The sequence below is a fragment of the Tupaia chinensis genome, unplaced genomic scaffold, assembly GCF_000334495.1.
Source record: "Tupaia chinensis unplaced genomic scaffold, TupChi_1.0 Scaffold143333_1, whole genome shotgun sequence".
NCBI classification, from domain to species: Eukaryota; Metazoa; Chordata; class Mammalia; order Scandentia; family Tupaiidae; genus Tupaia; species Tupaia belangeri.
This window is the reverse complement of record NW_006203177.1, coordinates 371,195-388,251: the sequence shown is the minus strand read 5'-3', so window position 1 is coordinate 388,251 and position 17,057 is coordinate 371,195. Positions and strand designations below refer to the sequence as shown.

General features: G+C 45.0%; 1 protein-coding gene across 1 annotated transcript in view; it reads left to right on the top strand.

Annotated features, from left to right (window-relative positions):
- Positions 1 to 4,104, top strand: part of SLC7A14 (solute carrier family 7 member 14) — a 51,825-nt gene extending 47,721 nt beyond the window's left edge. Inside the window, exon 7 of the mRNA XM_027766423.1 lies at positions 2,427 to 4,104. Coding sequence (XP_027622224.1) covers positions 2,427 to 2,746 — 320 coding nt within the window. The 3' untranslated portion in view covers positions 2,747 to 4,104. The remainder of the gene's footprint in view (positions 1 to 2,426) is intronic.
- The last annotated feature ends 12,953 nt before the right edge of the window (positions 4,105 to 17,057 follow it).

The window sequence follows — 17,057 nt, the reverse complement described above, 5'->3', positions numbered from 1 at the left end:
AGCAGGAAAATGACTCACCAATAAATAAGGGCAGAGAAGGGGATCAGAAAGGAAAGAAGTGGAGTAACAGATACGGACCAGGAGTAGGGGCAAGATTTGACACCTGCCCGGATGTCTAGGAGAAAAGAGAGTGAAAAAGAGCAAAGCCGTGCAAAAGGAGGGGTGTGCCTGCTGGCCACATCAGCTGAAACCCGCTCGCAGGTCCTAAACATGCTTCAGACGGAGGCTCTCTCCGAAAGCCAGCACGCTGGCCTTCCAGAAGAGGCCTGGATGTGACCTCCTCGCTCTGTGTGAGGGTAATAACGAACCCCCATGGCTACCCCCACCCTCAAACAGAAAGAGTAAATACTCATGCTTGAAAAGATGAAGCTGCTATTTGAGAAGTAATAGCTACATCTGCAAATGATTAAATCCGGATTTATTACCAATTAAGACTATAAGTCTCTGCTTTCTTTGGCTCCTGGGAGGTTGATCTCACTGGGGGCTGTGGGAGGCCATAGGGAGACAGTCATCTGAGACAAGGAGGGAGAAATCCAAGCTTAAAAAGACACACTTGGAATCCGACAGGGAGCAGATCTCTCCAGCACCAGAGCAGCAAAGCACGCTTGGCTTAAGACTCTCAGCAAACAGCCCAGCAATGCCTGCAGGGTTAGTGACGTGAAAAGGGCTGGTGTCACTCAGAAGAGGGTGTGGGAGACCGGACGGAGGTGGATCCCTATAGCCAGGCCGTGGCATGGCCCAGCCGGGCAGTGGAGTAGACGTGTCAGGTTCTCAGCCTGGGCTGCTGGTTGGACTCGTCTGTGTAGCTTTAAAAGCATACCTATGCAAGCACTAAGGTGTAGAATGGATGGGCGCATAGCTCTCTTACTACAAATTATTCTCCCCACGACAGCCAGCTACACCCTGGTCCAGCCACAGCGTGTTCTCAACAGGATGCGAACCCAGCACCTGCTCTCTTACTCATCATGTCCGGTGGTCTCCACGTCTGTGGTTCCCAGCTTTCCAGGCCCTAAACCTTCACTGGCTTTTCAAAGCACAACATCGGGGTGCTCAAACTATTTTTAAATATTATTCCAAAAAAAAAAAAATACAGAAAGGAAACATTAGCCCACGTTAATGGTCCGTGTTGCGGCACTTCCGTTAATACGTAGGCGAGCGTCCTTGACTATAAGTCTCTGCTTTCTTTGGCTCCTGGGAGGTTGATCTCACTGGGGGCTGTGGGAGGCCATAGGGAGACAGTCATCTGAGACAAGGAGGGAGAAATCCAAGCTTAAAAAGACACACTTGGAATCCGACAGGGAGCAGATCTCTCCAGCACCAGAGCAGCAAAGCACGCTTGGCTTAAGACTCTCAGCAAACAGCCCAGCAATGCCTGCAGGGTTAGTGACGTGAAAAGGGCTGGTGTCACTCAGAAGAGGGTGTGGGAGACCGGACGGAGGTGGATCCCTATAGCCAGGCCGTGGCATGGCCCAGCCGGGCAGTGGAGTAGACGTGTCAGGTTCTCAGCCTGGGCTGCTGGTTGGACTCGTCTGTGTAGCTTTAAAAGCATACCTATGCAAGCACTAAGGTGTAGAATGGATGGGCGCATAGCTCTCTTACTACAAATTATTCTCCCCACGACAGCCAGCTACACCCTGGTCCAGCCACAGCGTGTTCTCAACAGGATGCGAACCCAGCACCTGCTCTCTTACTCATCATGTCCGGTGGTCTCCACGTCTGTGGTTCCCAGCTTTCCAGGCCCTAAACCTTCACTGGCTTTTCAAAGCACAACATCGGGGTGCTCAAACTATTTTTAAATATTATTCCAAAAAAAAAAAATACAGAAAGGAAACATTAGCCCACGTTAATGGTCCGTGTTGCGGCACTTCCGTTAATACGTAGGCGAGCGTCCTTCCTTTCGTTGGCATGGGATCCACTCAGGTGGCACTGGGCATCTCATTCGATCCGGAGTGTCACTCATTCATCTAAGGAGGGTTAGTGGCAGGTTTCCGCAGCCTCGAGTGGAACTACGCTGTGCAGATAATCGCCTGGCCGATGTTCCGAGGGCCATACCAGCAGCAAATTCCTGGCTGGCAGCTCGCTGAGTATAATGAGGTGGATGCCAGCAAAGGCCGTGGGGACAGAGGTGACCCGTACAGCCCGAATCCTATCCCGAGAGGTAGCTAGTTCTCACCTCCACCCAGAAACTCACGTAGGAACGGGGGTTCGGTGTCGTCAGAGCACTGGGCTTTTTGAGGGGACTGCGTAAATATAGGTTGCTTGATGCAAGATCTCCCGATTTTAAAATGGCACCTAATTCCGATCTTTTCTAAACGCTGTGTGGACCGAAGGGAATCCGCCCACCTCCAGCTTTCCCCACTGAGGCTGGTCTCCCCGCTGGTCCCACAGACGTCATAGCCACGCCTGTCCTCCTGTGTCCCCTGCAGGTATGCTCATTTACTTCGGGTACGGCATCTGGAACAGCACCCTGGAGATCAGTGCCCGCGAGGAGGCCCTGCACCAGAGCACCTACCAGCGCTACGACATGGACGACCCCTTCTCCACCGAGGAAGGCTTCTCCTACGCCACCGAGGGCGAGAGCCAGGCCTGGGGCGGGCCCGCCGAAGACAAAGGCTTCTATTACCAGCAGATGTCAGATGCGAAGGCAAACAGCCGGACGAGTAGCAAAGCGAAGAGCAAAAGCAAACACAAACACAACTCAGAGGCCCTGATTGCGAACGAGGAGCTAGATTACTCTCCAGAGTAGGAGTACACGCGCCAGAGTAGGAAAGATGACGATTGCGGTTCGGGAACTTAACCTGCGGCCCGAAGGGGGAAACATTTCTGGCTCTCACTTCACAAATCCGGCCTTCCCCAAAGTCAATCCCCAGTCATAGCCTGTCATCTGCTACTTCTGCTCTTCAGGATAGTTCTGTCAGTCAAAGGACTTAGCCCAGGTCTTCTAACTGATCCCACTGAAAAAAAATAAATAATAAAAACTAAGCAAGAGGCTAGTGAATTACATCTTAGATCCAGCCACCAGAGTTGATGGTAGCAAATGTTTCCCAGGCCTTTGCTTTGCCGGTGGAAACTTTTTGCTTCCTATTGAAATCCCAAGAAGCAAGGAGCAAACTACTTGGGCCCCATGAAGATTGCAGCTCCCCCCTGGAGATGTGCCAAAGCAGGTGGGCGTGAGGGCCTGCACCAGGCAGCCTTCCAACCACCTGAGACCACAGGGCAAGGCTTTGTTCTCAGCGGGTGGCTGAGAGTTCTTCCACCAGGTAAGAGTGGGGTGGAGGACATGGGCCCTTCCTCACAAGGCAACATTTTGTCCCAAAATTACACCCCCCCAAAAAATCATGGAAAAACCACATGCTTCTTTTTATTCACCAATATCCTCACAGTTTCCAAACTGTGATTTCAGGAGCCAGCAGAGGTTAGGGACTCTGAGCCCATTTCCCCAAAGATTTCATCCACCATACAGCAGTCATGCAGACCCAGTCGGACGGTAAGAAACCCCACAAAGCTCTACCTAAAGGCCCAGGGAAAAAAATCTCTTGCAGTGAAGGCATTGGCAGAAGCTGCCTCTCTCTCATGCCTTCTCTTACCCCAGACTCTAAGCTCCTGCTGACATGATGCGAGACCGAGGTGGAGCATGACCCCACGGCGCTGATATGCCTTGATGAAGTAAGCTGTTTGTTTTCTGATCAGATAGAAGTCTTGATGAGGAGAAGTGACCCAGCCACTGAGATCACGTTGCAAATTCTATTTCATAATCCTAAAAGGATAAATTCTGTATTTTGTGTGTGTGTGATCTGCAGCCACTTGATTGATGAGTGCTACACTGAAAACAAAAAACCTGCTGAAGCTCAGGTGCCTGGCTCATTGCATTCCACGGCATCGCATTTCACATCTGAACCTCCGCCCTGGTGGGAGCTCACTTCTAGAGATGTAATGTTTCTGTTATTTCCCAGAGCAGTTTCACTAAAGCTCAGAGAAATATCTCCCTGATAAAGTCTAAATTTGGGCCATTGAAGAGGTTCTTTAAAGAATATTCCTGGAAGCTGGCAGGTGGCATTGTGGCTAAGGCACTGGACTCCCACATGGCTGACTGCAGTTCCAGCCCCAGACACGATGGCTTGAAAATCACGCTGGGCACATGTGAGTATGTGCCCAGAATCCCCAGAGAAGAATGGAGGAAAGGGATTGTGGTGTGGCCATCCTCCTAGGGGGTGATTTCCCACTTTCTCTCTCAATCTTTGTCTCTGGTGAGCTCACTCACTCTATGGAAAAAAAAAAAAAACACCTAAAAAAAAGAATATTCATGGAGACAGGATAGATGAGAGAATTTGGGACAGGGAAAGAAGCACCTGGGTATAAATTGGGTATAAATTCTGCTCTTCGGTCTCACATGTTATATGAAGGCACAGTTTGAACAGAGACCTTCCTGAAAAAAGGACAAAGCAGCACATTCCTGCCCTCTCCCTGGACTTATCATTCTGCCACAAGTTTTCCAGAACACATCAACTCACATTTGAGTCTATTGTTTCTTTAAAGTCATCTCGGCCTTGTTTAGGGTTATGGGGAGGGGACGAAAGTCCATGTTTTTAATTCGATGTGCACTCATTGAGAATATAGCAGTGTTAAGCACGGGAATGAAAGAAGTGGAATGCCTGCCTGTGGGGACTCACAGGCACTGGAGCCTGATAAATATAAACAAAACAGCTGAACCCCACGGATGCGCTGGGCGTTAACGTAACCTCTAAAGATTCATTGAAACTAGATTTTTTAAAATATGTTTTTAATAAATTGTGTATTCCATAGCCAACGTATACCACTAAGTTCAAATCGCTACAATTCTCTAGATCTTCTTTTCGGTCCCCTATATCAATTGTTTAGAACTCTAGTGTCCCAAGGTCATTCTGTCCCTTGAATGTAGTGCTTCACATGCTGTTTCCTCTCCACTAACGGTGAAGTTACTGTACCTAGTATGTGAAATCATCCTTGGGGGTGAATTGTAAACCAATGACTAATAATCATTGTGAGGGCAAGGGCCTCCAGGACTCAGCAAGTCCTCCTGGTTCAAGAACCATCTGTTAAGCTTGATACGCATCCAGCTAGACGGTGTGGGGTTGTATTCATCACATACGTTCAAGGGAGATCTGAGTGCAAAATACCAAAATCTAATCATGAGTGAAAGAGCTTCCCTTGGCCAGCCAGGTTCAGGTATTACAGTAGCAATAGTCCGAAGGCAGAGGTATCAATTTCTGCAGCATGGGAGGAGAGAGCACATGCTTTGGTTAATACTGTTGGAATGGATTTTGTGCAGATCCTAGGAACCTCGCTAATTTCAACAACCTTTGTCCCCAGATATTGTGTTTTGTTCATTTTTGCTCTCTTTAATTTTTGGAAGGTGATAGGTTATCTCTCTAACAAACTTGGTTCAAAAACATCAATATGATACAAAAGGTTTTTTAAGGACATAGACATGATTTTCCTCACGGTTCCTGGCTTCTACAAAACAGTCCCAGATTTTACAATGCAGCTTTCAGATGCCACCAACCATTAGAGTGACATTTTAGTGCTTTCCTAACAGGCTTCTTGACACCACGTTAATGAGAACACATTAAGAATAAGATCTCCTGGGACCAGCAGATGGTGTAGTGGTTACATTGCTGGACTCCCACATGACCACAGACCCGGTGGCTTGAAAATCACACCAGGCACATGTGTGCGCATGCCCAAAATCCTGGAAGGAGAATAGAGGAGAAGGGATTGTGGCATGGCCATCCCCCCAGGGAGTGATTTCTCACTTTCCCTCCCACTGTCTGTCTCTCTCTCTCTCTCTGGTGATTGTACACACCCTACAGCAAAACCCTCTTTAAAAATAAGACTCATTAATAAGAAATTATCTTAAAAACTTAGTCCCCCTGAATGGCGTCTAGGGAAGATCTACATTTTTAGAATTCCTCTCTATAACTAGAGCTCTTCAAGTGAGGTGTCATTGTGGAGACTTATGGTTTGAAACCAATTACTTGATTTTTTTTTACATTTTTATTCTACTTATTTATTGGTACTCTGCCTCATTTCAAAAGAATTTGAAATGGCTATTAAAGTACATATGTTACTTTAATTTTTAAACTGAAATTTAGTGAGGAACTCAGGGCAAATAAAAATAGAAATAAAAAAGGACAAGACAAAACTAGAAGTGTGTTTGGCACACAAAGGCAGAACTCTGATATGCTTTGCTCAATTTGCCAATGAGGAGGCACCTTGAAATCCACAGATTTGCATCAAAGCCAGATTTTACTGCTACGTGTGCCTGGCATGTAGTGGGTAGTCCATAAATAGTTAGTGATTGGGTGGATGAATAAATAAATGAATAGGAGAAAAGTGAAATAGATACTCAACAATTATTCGTGGAGTGCCTGTTTTGTGCTATGGAATATATTGCTACAATGACAAGAAAGACAACAATCTAGTACTTCAGAAATAGGGGAAATATGATGTGTTGATAAAGAATGAACGTGGAGATGAGAGAGGAGATGAGGGAGTCACCGTGAGAGTTTAAATATGGAAAAGACCACTTTCCATTGGAAAGATTGTAAAGAGTGCAGCCCTTGTGTTGAACCTTATGGAGTGGGCAAAATTTTAGGAGGCAGAAATAAAAAGGAGGCATGCCCAGCAGAGGACCAGCGTGAGTGAAGTGTAGATTGTGGCTGACATCTGTCCCTTGACTGAGAATTTGTAGGGCACCTCATTCACGGGAAAGCAAGGCACTCATTTGACTAGAGTTTATGGTTTCCGCGTGATTTATAGATGGAGCAGTAAGAAATAATGGTGGAAAGGCAGAATTATTTGAATGTCAGGCTGAGCTGGCTGGTTCTCCTTGGGAGGGGAATGATGGGAAATGATAAATGTGTGAATCAGGGAAGGCTAGACTTTGAGAAAGCTAGAGCCGGGGCTTCATTGCCTATGCATGAAGCTAACAGATTACACTCCAAGTTGCAGACAATACAATATTATCTATAGCCACTCTAAAGTTTTCAGCAACCAAACACAATGATTTTCTGTGTCTATCTAATCTAAATAGTAAAACCTCAGCTCCAAGTTTCACTCAGTTTGAGTAGTAGGGCCACGTGAACTAGTGAGAAGAACTGACTGATAGTATTAAGTGAAGAATCCAATACTTCTTGGCAACAAATCCCATGTACTGGTCATACAGATCCTGTTTAAATAAACAGAGGGGAAAAGGAGTTGTCCAACGAAGCAACCCATCCTCCTCCAGAAGCTGTAGGTTTGTCAGGATACAAATCCAGTAATTACTGGGAAACCAAACGCAGACTCCTTCAAAGAAAGGTCGTTCCTCTATTCTGCTGAAAGGCTTGACACACTAGACATCCTTTAACTCATGCCTGTTGGAAGTCTATCCTACGAGGGACTATCCTTCTCTGCTTTATGAAGAGAAGTGATGTCCATCGAAGAACCTGCCTAGAGATGGGAGGAAATTACTGTCCCCCTTCCCACCAAGTTTTACCAGGTGCCCAAGCTAACAGAGGGAATTCCACTGCAGTCAGCCACAGGTTTGCCTTCTTCTGCGCCTCAGATGAGAACATGTACTTACATAGAGAGGCTGAGAATCAGAAAATGTGTCTGAGGCCAGGGCTGGGTCTGTTCACAGAGTCCTGATGGCAGTTGGCAGTCCACTTGTGGATTTAAGCCTCAGGCCTAGTGAGCAGTCCAGAGATGGCCTTAATTTTCTACAGAAGAGAGCAAAGGAAGCATTCTCAAGTTCGCCCCCAGGGCCAAGGCCAGCACCCTACTGTCATGTTCTTTGGAGCAAGACTTGTCAAGGAGGGGGTTTCTATCCAAAGTTTGTCTGGAGATTCTGCTTTTCCTCTGCTCATGTACTCCCTGGTGGCTGAGGACCCATTTGTCCTCAGAGGCCCTTTGGAGGCCCTACGAGAGAGTGACACCATCAAGTAACCAGTGATGGTCTGATCATGAAAGAGCCAGTACAGGAATGAAACAGTGTGCAAGCCCATGTCAGTCCACAGGCCCCCCAAGAGGAGTTGGGATACTGTCTCAAACAGGAGTCTAATCTGTACTTCTCGCGAGAATGGTGACCAGTTGCAAAAAGCCCCTTCCGTGTATGTAATTGTTACTCCTATGTCCTACTTTTATTTTTCTCTAAGACCTTAGAAGAAAGGCCATTTTCATTTTTTTTCTTCCTCAGGAGTAACTTCTAAATTGTTTTCCTCCTGCTATTCCACCTGGTAACACATGCACCATTCTGAAACACCTAGGGCATTGCTTTTTGCTGAAATTACCTCTCTAAGGAAACAGAACGTTCTTCGTTTTAGGACTTAAAGCCCCAAAAGGGATTAGTGGAAATTGTGAAGCCTGTCACAGCAAGCATGAGTTCTGCAGTACCCACTAGCTTTGTGTTAGAAACCATCAGCTAGTACTCTCCGTGCATGGGGTTACAAAATCCAGAGAGGACACACAAAACTGGCTTTGAGCTCGCAGTCTTCAGACAGAGGTAGCTATAACTCTCTCTTCCGACAGCATGTAGTGAATTTGGTAGAAAACGCCTTGTGCTAGAACTAGGAAGCAGGGGTGGCCTGAATTTTTATGTTAAGGACTCCCTCTGTAATTTTGTTCCCCTTAAGCTTTCCTGACATTGACATTGGTGACACTGACTGAGGGAGTTGTTGGCCATATGAGCTTCTCCAGAAGTGCCCACTTGGAGGGACTGTGTTGATTCTGATACTGATGAGACGGGTCCATGCACATCTATTGATGGTTCTTGGGCATTGTGGATACACTTGTCTTGCTCACTCACCGTCCAAAGGTGAGACTTCACACTAGAAGTCCTAAACCCCCACTTTCCAAAGCAAAGACACTGTTGATGTCATGGTGGTTCAAAAATACCTCAACTGTCTGGGCTGAGAGGGGAGCTGCAGGGTTTTAAGAGAGCAGCTGTAGTCCTCGTTCCATGTAGTCACACCGTCTGATCACAGGACTTGACATTCTAGCTTTTCTCACTGTGGAAATGAAATGTTACTGTTCAATTCATATCCAAAGTTCCAAATACACCTTGTAAATTTTACTAACTTGTGTCGTTTTTGTTTGGTCCTTGAGAAGTACAACTTGCATTCTGCAGATGGTAATGTCTGGTGTCGTTCTCTGCTAATTTTTTTTTGGTATGAAATTGCTGTACATGTTAAAGTTTGTTCGTTTTGTGGTTTTTAATTCCCATTGGTGCACTGTACAATGGGACATTATAGTGTATCATGAAGAAAGAATACACAGATGTGTTAAGGAGTGTGTTTTATTTTCAAATGACTGTGATGTTGACGATATATTGATTTATCAAGATGCTTAGGGAAAATTCTAAATTTACCAAAATGTGTATATTTTAATAAATGCATAAAGCTTTATTGTGTGCCTTTACATTTAAAACTGGGCTTATACAGAAGGTCAGAAACAGAAGTGTCTTACTATAAAATACCCGTAGGAATGTAGAGCTTTTACACAGGAGACTACCAAAAAAAAAAAAAAAAAAACAAAAAAAAAAAAAAAAACAAAAAAAAAAAAAAAAAACAGAAAAAAAAAAAAACAAAGAAAAGAGCTTTCCCGTATTTGTTAACTTTAACCAGTTCCAGAAGTCTGTTACTTTTTTTCCACTCTAAAATGGAGATGAATAAGTGAATCTTGCCTTAAGTGTTTCAACTGTTTTTTTGTAGAAAAGCCAGATAAGTGAGCTCATTTCGAAAAGAATTGCATTATTGTGGAAAATTCATTTTCAGAATAAAAATATTTTAAAAATTACAGCTAATTGACTAATAAAATTTAAACTTGGCGGAAGTCGGTGCCATCCTACCTTGTCAAGTTCACTCCCATGAGGAGACCATGGAAGGTGCACTCTAGTGGGCTCTTGGAGGAACCTACAAAATTCAATCCCCTCTCACCATTGTCCCCTAACAAGGTTCGGGGCTGTGTCTGGGACCCTGTGCAGCAGCTGCCTCCTTAATGAGCCCATTCCCACTAGCAGCTCGCAGGAGCCACACCCTCTCCATTCTGCCATGTGACGGGAACACGGAACACTCCTCGCATTGCGCCTGTTCATCCTGAGGCTAAGCCAAAGGAGCGTTACCTACCTGTAGTTACCATCGCGTTAGTGGGGTCAATTTACTTTATTTTTGGATGGTCCGAGGGGGTGACTCCTGGAGAAAAGGTACAGGTAAAATAGGGTCCCGTGTTTTTCACACCAGGTGACATGCAGAGACCTGCTGCACCTTTATGTCCCGCAACGTACCGATCTCCTTTGTAAAAGCCCACCTGCCTACATATCGGGAGAAAACACACCTTACACGTGTTCATTTACGGAATCACAGTGGTCCTCTAGGTTAGTCTCCTTTAGACGGCTGAGTCTCTCTGCAATAAATGCTCATCTTCTGGGTGTTCTCCCCGCACCCTGGCTTTTCTGCACACGGCATCTGGGAAGGGAGCAGGCATAGCCTTAGAAGCAGGGGAGTGAGGGGGTGCAAATGAAAACTGAGAAGGGGTGGTCACCTGTACTGCCCCCTGGGCAGGTGACCACAGAAGAGGGACTGGCCCATCCAGCCATGTGGCTTTCCTGATCACAATCACTCTCAAAAGCCCCCAGGTCTGGCACTGAACCCCAGTCCTGGACTCACTACACATTGATCCTTTTCCATTTAGATTCTAGGACTCTGGAGGCATGCCGAACTCGCAACACACCCACTTCCAAATCCACTTCATGTCACCCTGGGGCTGGGGACCAGGACGGAGCACCACTCAGGCTCCAGTACCCAGCTTCCTTCTCTAACAGGACATGTCCATGCCCAGGCTCTGTTCACCAAGGCTGCAGGCTGCTTGTGAGAACGATAGTTAACTATTTTTTTTTTTTGAAAGGTTTTTGCTATAGGGCGCATGCGCTCGCCAGAAAGACAGAGAGAGACAGAGACAGAAAGCGAGAAATCACCCCCAAGGGGGACAGCCACGCCTCAATCCCTTCTCCTCCATTCTCCTCTCGGAATCTTGGGCACGCATGCACACGCACATGGCGTGAGTTCAAGACACTGGGTCCAGGACTCAAACCACGGTCAGTTACATGGGGGTGCAGCAACACAGCCATTACACTAACTGTTGGTCCCAACGCTCGTTAACTTTTCATGACTTCTGTGAGTCAGTTGCTAAACACAACCATTACTTAAACTTAACTTCTACAAACTAACACAATTAAAATAATTAGATTCAGAAAAAGGGGGATAACCAAAATTAATTGTTTTACTACATTTTACTGTTAGCTCTGCTCTTGAGATTATGTGCAACTATTATATCTGTATGAGGAAAATACTGCATAATGCCAAGCTATAGTACACCTGTATACTGAGTTCATATCGATAGCTCAAAATAAGCCATGGTGGGAATATTTACACCATGGAGATTGGCATGTGCTACAAAGCCAGGGCATCTCCCCTTGGGGAGCTGGCTGTGAGCATTTACCAGCACACCACTGCTTATTTCCTCTCAGACTAAGTTCTTCAGCAGCCCATCTAGTGTTTCCAAGCTCTCTCACTCCTGCTGCATCACTACTCAAACAGGGGGAAAGCCTGGACAAGCATCTTTCCCATCTCTCCTCCCTCTATTTCTCTCCCCTACCCACCATGCAACAGGGGCTACATCTCCATTCTTCTCTGTCCAACAATGATCCCCCCTACATAGTATCCCCCTTGGAACAACAGCCTCCTAAACTGCTAAAAAAAATGCCCTTTCTAACCCTGAAAGAAACTACAAATAGTATCCAAGAGGAGTTACAGGACAGCCTAGAACTAGAGATTTAACAGGGTCAAAATAACTGAATTTGTATTCTAACATACAACGTCATTACGTGGGTCTTAAAAGTAGGAGGTTATTCAGGCCAGCAGGTGGTATGGAGGTTAAGGCACTGACCCCACATGGCCGGCTGCCCAGTTTGTCCCAGACCCAGTGGCTTGAAAATCACACCGGGCATGTGTGCATGTGTGCCCAAAATCCTGAGAGGAGACTGGAGGAGAAAGGGTTGTGGGATGGCCATCTCTCCTGGGGGTAATTTCTTACTTTCCCTCTCTTTCTGGCAAACAAACATGCCCTATAGCAAAAACTAAAAACTAAATGAGCTTTTTAAAGTAAGTAAAGGTTATTTAATAACAAACGTTGGAGAGTATGTGGAGAAATTGGAACCCTTGTGCACTGCATGGGAGGAATGGAAAATCACACCTCCACTATGGAAAACGGAATGGCAGTTCCTCAGAAATTCAAAACAGAATTACCATATGATCCATCAATTTTGTTTCTTGATTATAGACCTAAAAGAATTGAAAGCAGGGGCCAGCAGGTGGCACGGTGTTTAAGACTCTGCACTCCCACATGGCCAACCATAATTCGAATCCCAGATCTGGCAGCTTGCTTTCTCACTTTCCCTCTCTGTCTTTCTCTGGTGAGTACAATGCCCTATAGTAAATTAAAATAAAAATAATAACAATAAAATTAAATGAATATTTTTTTAAAAATAATTGAAAGTAGGGTCTAGAAGAGATATTTGGACATCCATGTTTATAGCAGCAAATATTGTTCACAATAGTTAAAAAATGGAACCAATCCAAGTGTCCATCAATAGATTAATAGATAAGCAAAATGGAGTTATTCATGCAATAGAATATTGCATAGTAAGAAGGACCTTTTTTTTTTAAAGGTTTTTGCCATAGGACACATGTGCTCACCAGAAAGAGAGAGACAGTGGGAGAGAAAATGAGAAGTCACCCCGTCATGGGGCATGGCCATGCCACAGTCCCTTCTACACCATTGTCCTCTTGGGATTTGGGGCATGCACACACATGTGCCCTGCCCAGCATGATTTTCAAACCACCAGGCCCAGGATTCTAACTGCCATTGGCTGTGTGGGAATCCAGTGCTTTAACCACCATGCCACCTGCTGACTGCAAGAAGGACTTTCTGACATACATCACAGCAGGAATTTTTTTTTCTCTGAGGCTATTACGCTGAGTAAAATAAGCCAGCTAGAAAGAGGAATACAGTATGATTCCACTGGAAGTATTCAGACTCAGAGATCCACAAAGTAGAGTATTTACCAAGGACTTGGGAGGAAATAAGTGAGTTACTGTTTAATGGGTGTTATAGAAGACAGTGGTACTGGTTTCAAACAATATGAATGTACTTAATGCCACTGAACTATATATTTAAAAGTGGTTGGGGCTGACAGGCAGTGTCGTGGTTAGGGAGCTGGACTCCCACATGGCCAATTGCAGTTCAAATCCTGGATCTGGCAGCTTGCTTTTTTGCTTTCCCTTTCTCTCTCTGTCTCTCTCTCTGGTTAAATTTTAAAATAGTAATAATGAATAAATTAGATAAATAAATTTTAGTAAAATAATTAAAAAGTGGTTAAGATGGTTAATTTTATGTTACATGTAACATAACTTTTAAAAAACAAAATAAAAAATTGTAAAAAAGTTAAAAGATTATCCAGAGTATCAAAGCTGCTTTAGAACAGAACACAAAACCATTTTAAATATTAACTACTTCATTAGAAATGTAAGAGATCCACATATCCCAAACATCAAATCAAAGGCTCTTCCACATTTTATTTCCAGCTATCAACAGTTCGCTGATTGGCAAACAGTCCTTTCTGTGCCAAATTCTCTTCCTCCCCTTTGTCCACTCGCTCCCCCACTCCTGAGCACAGCTCTCGTCCATGCTCATGTTGGCTTTAATCAAATCCTAAACAGCGCAGCTCCCAGCTGTGAGGTTCAGAGCTGTGTGCCCCTATTTCTACAACTTAGCAAGTCCCATCTCCAAGCTCTAATTGCGTACGTGTAAGCCTGATGCTTACCCCTCAGAGTGGCTGAGAATGTTTTCAGAAAGGAAAGAGTCCTCACTAAGTCAATTAACTTCAGACAAGTAGTGTGGCAGGTTTTCCTTCAGAGAAGGGAAATACAAATGATTTGTGGCTCTAATTAACTTCAAACACAGTGACAGGAATGCAATTTGGAATAGAACCCAAAGAGGAAATAGTCCATGCAAATTCAATTCTGGTGGCTGAAAGACTGTGATTGAATTTCCTTCCGAGCAGAGACACTCCTCACAGGGCGGGGTAAGGAAAGGGAAGTGGGGTTTCCCTGTCCTGTGATACCCATCAGTGTACTGGGATTAAGTTCATTCGAGGTGTGCATACATTGTCCTCACCTTGCTCACCCAGCCCTGTCCACCTCATGGGAGATTGGGTTGGCCAACCCTGATGGAGGGAGCGAGGACAGAGACATCCCACCAAGGAGCCTTCTACAGCGAGTGCGAGCCCTGAGGACCAGCAGCCGAAAGCACCTCTGCCCTATCTGCTTCCTGACGCCCCAAATTCCTCCACTGGAAACAAATCCTGGCATTCCTCGGTAGGAAGGAGGTCTTCTAAGGCCTTCACCGTAAACTCCCCCTGGAAGAGGGAACACTGCGTCTTAACTCGTCCACATTGAGATGGGAACTACTGATAGAACCAGTTACTTCTCACAAAGCACGCTTTCACAAACCATGAGAAAATATGATGAGGTCTGAGGTGCCTGCAAAGGGGGTGGGGACCATCAGGGAAGGAAAGGGGCACAGAAGGGAGAAATCAAAGTACCAAAGACCCCCTTGGCCTCGCTCACTTCACATCCTTGCCCAGCGTTGGATCTAAGTAAAATGAGGGCTGGTAGACATCATAAACCTTCACAGCAGTGAGATCCCCAAGGGCCACTCTGAGGGGAGAGATGGCTGGTGGAGTCCAAAACACCACGAGTGAAGAGAGAGGCCCAGCTCACCATAGCTGGCTGTGTAAACATGGGCAAGTCACTTCCTGTTTCCTCATCTGTAAAGAGAGGCTGACCTCTGGTTTCTGACTTTCCAGATCACTGCCATGAGGGCAGCCATCACACTTCTCTTGCTTCCTGTGGACTCTAGCACCTAGTGCAGAGGCAGGACATGAAAGGCCTTCAGAACATTTAGCAGAGTGACGAATGGAGAAAAGTTTTCCCTTGTCACCCAGAGGGCCTCCCTATGCCTGTGACGGTGAGTTCCATCATTCTACTTAAATATTCAGCAGTTCATCTCCCTGGCAAATGTCAGGTCCCTTGAATCACTTTTAGAAACTGATCCCAAATGGAAGGAATCTCCCAAAATGTGTTTTCAAGGCCAGCCTTACCCTGATACCAAACCAAAGACACAGCAACAAAGAAACAACAGACCAAATCCTTGAAGAACCTAGATGCAAAATTCTTCAACAAAATGCCAGAAAACGGACTGCAAGAGCACATTCTAAAGAGGATACGCCGAGGGGACTTATTCCAAGATACAAGGATGATTCCTAACATGCAGATCAATAAGCACAGGTCATCTCATCAACAGAATGAGCAACAAAACGATATGCTCTTCTTGGGACGGCTCCATGGCACGCATTGCCCAAAAGAAGTCAGTGATCAGTTCAAATCCTTGGCCCAGACTGCCTGAAACACACCAGGTGTACACATAAATGCCCAGGATCCAAAGGACTGGAGGATGAAAGGAGGGGGGACATGCCATGACCAGACTCTATGACTCTATGGAATGTGGATAGTGCTTGCTCGCTCTCTCTCTCTCTGCCCCCACCCCATGCATTCTAATATGAATTTTAAAAACTATTTTTAAAATGACCATTCGGAGCCAGCAGATGGTATAGTGGTTAGAGGCTAGACTCCCACATGCTGACTGCAGTTCAAGTCCTGGACCTGGTGGCTTAAAAATGATGACAGACATGTGTATGCATACCCAAAATCCCAGGAGGAAAATGAAGGGAAAGGGATCACAGCATGGCCATCCCCCTGGAGGATGATTCCTCACTTCCCCTCTCTCTGGTGAGCACACACACTCTATGGCAAAATGAATAAATGAATAAATAAATAAATAAATAAAAACATCTCAATAGATGTACAAGGTATGTGATAAATTACAACATTCCTTCATGAAAAAAAAAAAAAAAAAAACCTCCTACCAAATTAGGTATAGAAGGTAAAAACTCCTACCACATTTGGTATGGGAGGCATGTACCTCAACACAATAAAGCCCAGGTAGGATAAACCCACAGCCAACATCTTACTAAACGGAGAGAAGGTCAGAACCTTTCCTCTAAGAATGGTATCAAGACAAGGAGTCTACTTTCATCGCTCTTATTCTGCATGGTATTAGAAGTCCTCGCCAGACAGATTAGGCAAGAGAAAGAAACAAAGAGCACCAAATTGTCCCAGTTTGCACATGAAAAAAATAAAGATTCCACCAGAAAATTCATAGAATCGATCAACAAAATCGGTCAAGTTGCAGAATGCAAAATCAACATACAAAAATTGATAGTGTTTTTATACAACAAGAATGAACTAACTGGGGAACCAGCAGTTAGCCTAATGACTATGTCGCTGGACTCCCACGTAGTCGACCGTGGTTCACGTCCCGGACCTGGTGGCTTAAAACTCACGCCGGGCGCATGTGCGTGCGTGCCCAAGATCCCGAGAGGAGAATGGAGGAGAAGGGATTGCGGCATGACCATCCCCCCTGGGGGGTGAGTTCTCACTTTCTGTCTCTTTGTCTCTCTCTGTCTGGCGAGCACACACGCCCTATAGCGAAAACCTCTCCAAAAGAAAAAAAGAATGAACTAACTGAAAAAGAAATCAAAAAGGCAACCCCATGTATAATAACTACAAAAAATAATAATAAAACACCAAAAAATAAATTTAACTATAAAACACTGCTACAAAAGAAGTACTTGAATATGCATATGTTTTTACTGAAAATAATACATATCAATGATAAAACAGTCCTACTATTTTTATATAGAGAGATATATAGATAAAACTTAGAAATAGAGAGATATAAATATATACACATATATATTAAAAACTGAAAATTTAAAAATCTGATTAAGTAATCTTACAAATCAGTCTCCAGGGGACCAGCAGATGGCATAATGGTTACGTTGCTGGACTTCCACATAGTTG